Source organism: Notothenia rossii, assembly GCF_949606895.1.
Source record: "Notothenia rossii genome assembly, chromosome: 2".
In the NCBI taxonomy this organism is placed as follows: Eukaryota; Metazoa; Chordata; class Actinopteri; order Perciformes; family Nototheniidae; genus Notothenia; species Notothenia rossii.
Genome location: NC_136904.1, coordinates 44085619 through 44090594, shown reverse-complemented (window position 1 = coordinate 44090594; position 4976 = coordinate 44085619). Strand labels below are relative to the sequence as shown.

The window sequence follows — 4976 nt, the reverse complement described above, 5'->3', positions numbered from 1 at the left end:
TTGACCTCTGAGTGAAACGTCACGGGGTTAAGGGATAGTGGATAGGAGAATTCAAAAGGATTTAGGAGAAGAGGCTGCGGTACTTTAGAGAATCCGAATGCACTTTCACTACCCGACGTGTTTATGATGCGCCAGCGGACGTCATTTTGTGCGTCTGCTGCTGTGGGGAAACTATGGAAACTACAGTTTTCTATACAGCGGACTACAACATGGATGTATAATAAGAACGACGGACTCATTTAGAGCAGTGGTTCTCAACTGGTCAGGCCTCGGGACCCACTTTTTACTTGGTCAATATATCGCGACCCAACATTTTTAAGCACTCAAATCTATTCAACAAAAAATCGTTCTGTAATATGTACGCTTTTCAGCATACAATATTAATGAAAGTGAAGTACAATGCATATATCCCTTATATCCCTTCACAGAACAAAAGTATGCTTTTAAAAAAGGTTTAATGAGATGATGGAATCAAAGCTAAACTATATAAAAAGGCACACATGCTGTAAACCCAACCCCAGCTGGGGGGATTCTCCCCCAGGAGATTTTTAGAAATACTAACATAAACTATGCATTCTGGTACACTCTGAGAAAAAAAAAAATCGATTACTACCCGACATATTAATAATATTTTATGCCATTGTTTGTTTTTCACTATGTTCTGACATCTTGCTTCGAGAAGAGTAAAGAGGAGATAGTCTGTGTGACTTACTTTAAATTGTGGGTAAGGGTAGATAGCTCCCATTGTTCTGTGACCTGTCAATCATCAAACCGGGGGTCATATTTCATTATGTGTTCATTTTTATCTGAAGTTGTACCCATGGATGTATAAAGAAGAGTTCTACCGCAAAGTTATTCTCCGTGGGGACCTCCGGCAACAATCTTGATTCTGATTGGCCAGAAGACTCGAAAAAACCTCAGCAAAGATATATTATTGCGAAGATGATCACTATGTGACAGAAGTTTTCAAAACCGTTTATGGTCTCCGGTACTTCCAGTCCAAATAACGTTCATATTTCTCTTTTTGATTATAATACTGATGAACGTTAAAAAAAAAAAAAAGCACTTTGGCAACTTACCACATACGTTTTAAGATGCTTAATAAGCACCGTAACTTTAATGATATAATTTCTCCGTCATAATCGTTTGTGTTCGTGAACGGCCGACTGTTGTGTGATGTCAAATGCTGCGAAGTTTGAAACCTCCTTTCCTATCATTCTAGAGCAGGGGTTCTCAACCTTTTTTGGGCCAGCGCCCCCCTGTCCATTATCCAGGTCTCTTACCGCCCCCCATCAAAATAAGTAGACTTATTTTCTTCCCTGAATATTAATGTTGACTAAAATTCTGTGTTATATCATTTAAAAAGAATGTCACTGAATGCCAAATAATAGATTTGATTTAACTGGGCAGTTGGAATATCATTATCATTAGTTTACCAGAGAGCAGAAAAGCCATGTGAATGTGAATTAAAGTGATATTTATGAGTGTTAAACAAACTCAGACAAGAGCAGAGAATACAAACAGACTGCTACGGAACAGCAGCAATTTCACACATGTCCAGTGCAGAACAAACAGTAGGCTACAAAACTGTACATTAGGCCTACAGAACTAACAGGTCGGAAAGGTGTTGCATTTCGCCGAATTGCGGGGGGGGGGAAGGTTAGTGTGAGCCCTGCGCTTGGTGGTTCTCCGCCAGTTTCTTCACTGCGGGTTGCAGAGAACTTAGTTTCAGTCGCAGTGCACCTGAGGCCGTCAAGTTCAAGCGATTGCGGTACTTGGACTGCATGTGGAGGACCTGGCTGAATCCCTGCTCCACGAGGTATGTGGTTGGGAAAGCCAGAAGAAGCAGCCTCGCTTTCTCCCAGAGAGCCGGGTAACGCTGAGAGTATTTGACCCACAAGTTGCCCCAGCCAGAGGTGCGGAAAATAGCCTGGGCCTCATCGTCACTCTGGATGTCGATGAGATGCTCCTGTATTGCTGGCTCGCATTCCGCCACGTCCGCCTGAAAGGGCTGCACCACCCAGGTGGGAACATCGAGGTCCAAAAGATCTCTGAAGTGGATCTTCAAATCGGCATTCACCATCCTCAGGTGGTCTGTGTAAATGAGAAGGCGCTCATCGGTAAGAGCCTCAGACACCTGCAATGAGTATAACCAGGAAATTGTTATCGGTGCAGAATGTTACCATCTGATTTTAAACTGGTTATTTTATTGCTAATTAGTTTACTAATTGATGTTTCTTTATTCTCATAATACATTCAGAACATAAGTTATTTATACTAACCAGGAACACAAATATAGTGTTGCATAGAGTAGCCTACATTTATTACATGTATTATTTATTATTATCATTATTTAGTAGCCTAGGCTAGATCACCTTGGTCAACAGCGGGAAATGAGCAAACTGCCTCCTGCCTATGCTCTGCCGGTATAGATCCAGCCTGGAGGTGAGACTGTGGATGACCGCCTTGCTCTGGATCAGAGTAACTCCTTTTCCTTGGAGCTTCAGCGTTACTTCATTCATTTTGCCAAAGAAGTCTGTGAGGTACATGATGTCGCAGCGGCTGGATGACACCTGTTCCCCGAGAGCTGCATCCACCTCCTCCAGGAACTCCACGATGCTGTCAAACAGCTCACAAAAACGAGCAAGGCAGTTTCCTTTTGAGAGCCAGCGGACATCAGTGTGGAGAAGAAGACGCTCAAAGGTCTCATCATTTTCCTGACACAGCTGTCGGAACAATCTGTTATTCAGGGCGTGGGCTTTTATTTTGTTTATTGCCTTTACTGCAACATTGAGAGACTTGTGGAGAGGTGGACTTTTAGATTTGGCCACAAGTAGTGTCACGATAACGCTAGAGGGCTAGCTGGTGACATGACAAGACATCGTGCCGGGAGCGGACCGGAAGTCGTTGTAATTTTGAACAAACAGCTCTGTGTGGAGCAGCCTGGCTAGCCAGCTCTTCCATGTCGTAGCAGACATAGAAACGGGTATTATTTTCATAAACTGACCACTTAGTTCGAATCTGTTAGTGGAATTTGTCATATCAAAACATATCAAAATTTAACAAAGTGACACAGATTATTAACAGTCGCGATCCCAAAATTACAACGACTTCCGGTCCGCTCCCGGCTGCTTTTTGTAGGGTACGTTCGTAAATGCGCTCAGAGCGCTCCGAGCGTCCCCGTTCCACAGTCCAGAGCGCTGCGCTCTGAGCGCTCACAGCTGGGTGCTCTGGCGGAACAGACGGGTTGTCCGAGCGGACTGACCGTTCGTGCATTTACGAACGTACCCGTAATAACACTGCTGACAGCTGACCAATCGCAAGCAGAGTTGTGGTTTCCTATAGCAACAAAAGATGCTGACAGCTGCTTTTTGTACAGGAAAAGACGCTGTGGGTGGCCAGCGTTTTTCATGACAAAAAGACATTATTCGTGAACGCCCCCCAAGAACACCTCAACGCCCCCCTTTCAAAAATATTGCTTCCAGCGCCCCCCGACGTTCTCTGAACGCCCCCTGGGGGGCGGTACCGCCCCCGTTGAGAACCAGTGCTCTAGAGAATTCGAACGGCACTTATCATGGCTGCCACTGAGGGATTTGCGGGTCATTTCACTTGGTTAGGAAGGTTCCTAAGCTAAATGGACTATTCGACTGCAGCCCTAGAAAACCAAAGACAGACATATAGAAGAACGGACCGACTTTTTCACTGCCCGTCCCTTCTTCTTCTTCTTCTTCTCTTGCTTTTGGCTGATTGCAAACAGCTTAAAAGGTGCATACCGCCACCTACTGTACATGAGTATGCATCATCACATCATTCCAACTCATTAACCTATGTTCTAATCAAAATAAAATTAAAATAAATCAATAAATCAATAAAACCATTAAGTAAATAAAACAAAACAAAAAACAAAACAAATCTATGTTCTTTCTTGACCTAATGTTAAATTATTTTTCCTACCCCAGTTTCACTCAAGAATTTAAACAGTGCCTTTCTGGTAGCTTTTACTCCCTCTCCTTTTGTTCCCAAAACACCAACCACACTCCACTCCCTCTCTGCCTCTAAGATTTTAGCCTTTAATTGTTCTGTTTCCGCTTTATAGATGTCACAATGTAACAATATATGTTCTACATCTTCTTTTACTGCACAGTTCCCACACTTGTTACTGTCACTTTTCCCCATGATATACAGCGTACTGTTCAAAGCCGTGTGATTTATTCGGAGTCTAGCCATCATGATTTCTTCCCTTCTGTTTCTTTCTTTATGAATATTAATTGTAATTGTATTTTGTACTTTGTGATAGTCCTTGCCTTTCTGGTCTTTCTCCCACCTTTTCTGCCAGATCTCCATCCCTTTCTTCTTAATGACTGCTTTTCCTTCTCCTTTACCAAGTTGAACTGGTAGTGTTATTTGCTTTTGTAGTGCAGTTTTTGCTAATCTATCAGCACACTCGTTCCCTTTCACCCCCTCGTGTGCAGGCACCCAGCAGAACTGAAGATCTATGCCGCTTCTGTGCAGTCTTAACAGGCTATGATTCAGTTCTATGAGAATGTCTTCTCTAGTAGTTGTTGTTGATTGTATGCTTTGTAATATGGACAATGAATCTGTACATAACTGCCTGTCCCTGAAACCCCTGTTAGTGTTTGTATGTGTTTCTTTCTACTGTGTGTCTCTCTCTCTGCCTGCTGGTCTGCTCTACACGGCTGGGAGCAATCTCCAATCAACCACACCTGCAACCTGCTCATCAGCCACACTATGAAAACCTGCAGCCTGCACTCATTACCTGCCGGATTGTTGCCGTGAACGGTTTGTTGCGTGCCGCTCTAGCTTTTTACCAGCATATTCTTTGACAACTTTGCTTGCTTTTGCCTCACACTGATTTTTCTGTCTCTCCCAGGAGGAATCCAAGGCCTTCCAAACTCCCAAGACCAGCCAGGCCTCTCCACCCACCCTGGAACAATTGTTTCCCACTGATAACTAGT

At 43.5% G+C, this 4976-nt stretch overlaps 1 protein-coding gene across 1 annotated transcript; it reads right to left on the bottom strand.

The window, feature by feature from the left end:
• Positions 1 to 1232: 1232 nt before the first annotated feature.
• LOC307029845 (zinc finger BED domain-containing protein 5-like) lies at positions 1233 to 3658 on the bottom strand. The gene is made up of 2 exons (XM_079665937.1): positions 2376 to 3658; positions 1233 to 2137 (listed from the first exon to the last, which is right to left on the bottom strand). Exons 1-2 carry the CDS (start codon positions 2547 to 2549, stop codon positions 1661 to 1663), a joined length of 651 nt encoding a protein of 216 aa, XP_079522063.1. The 5' UTR covers positions 2550 to 3658; the 3' UTR covers positions 1233 to 1660.
• Between the last annotated feature and the right edge of the window lie 1318 nt (positions 3659 to 4976).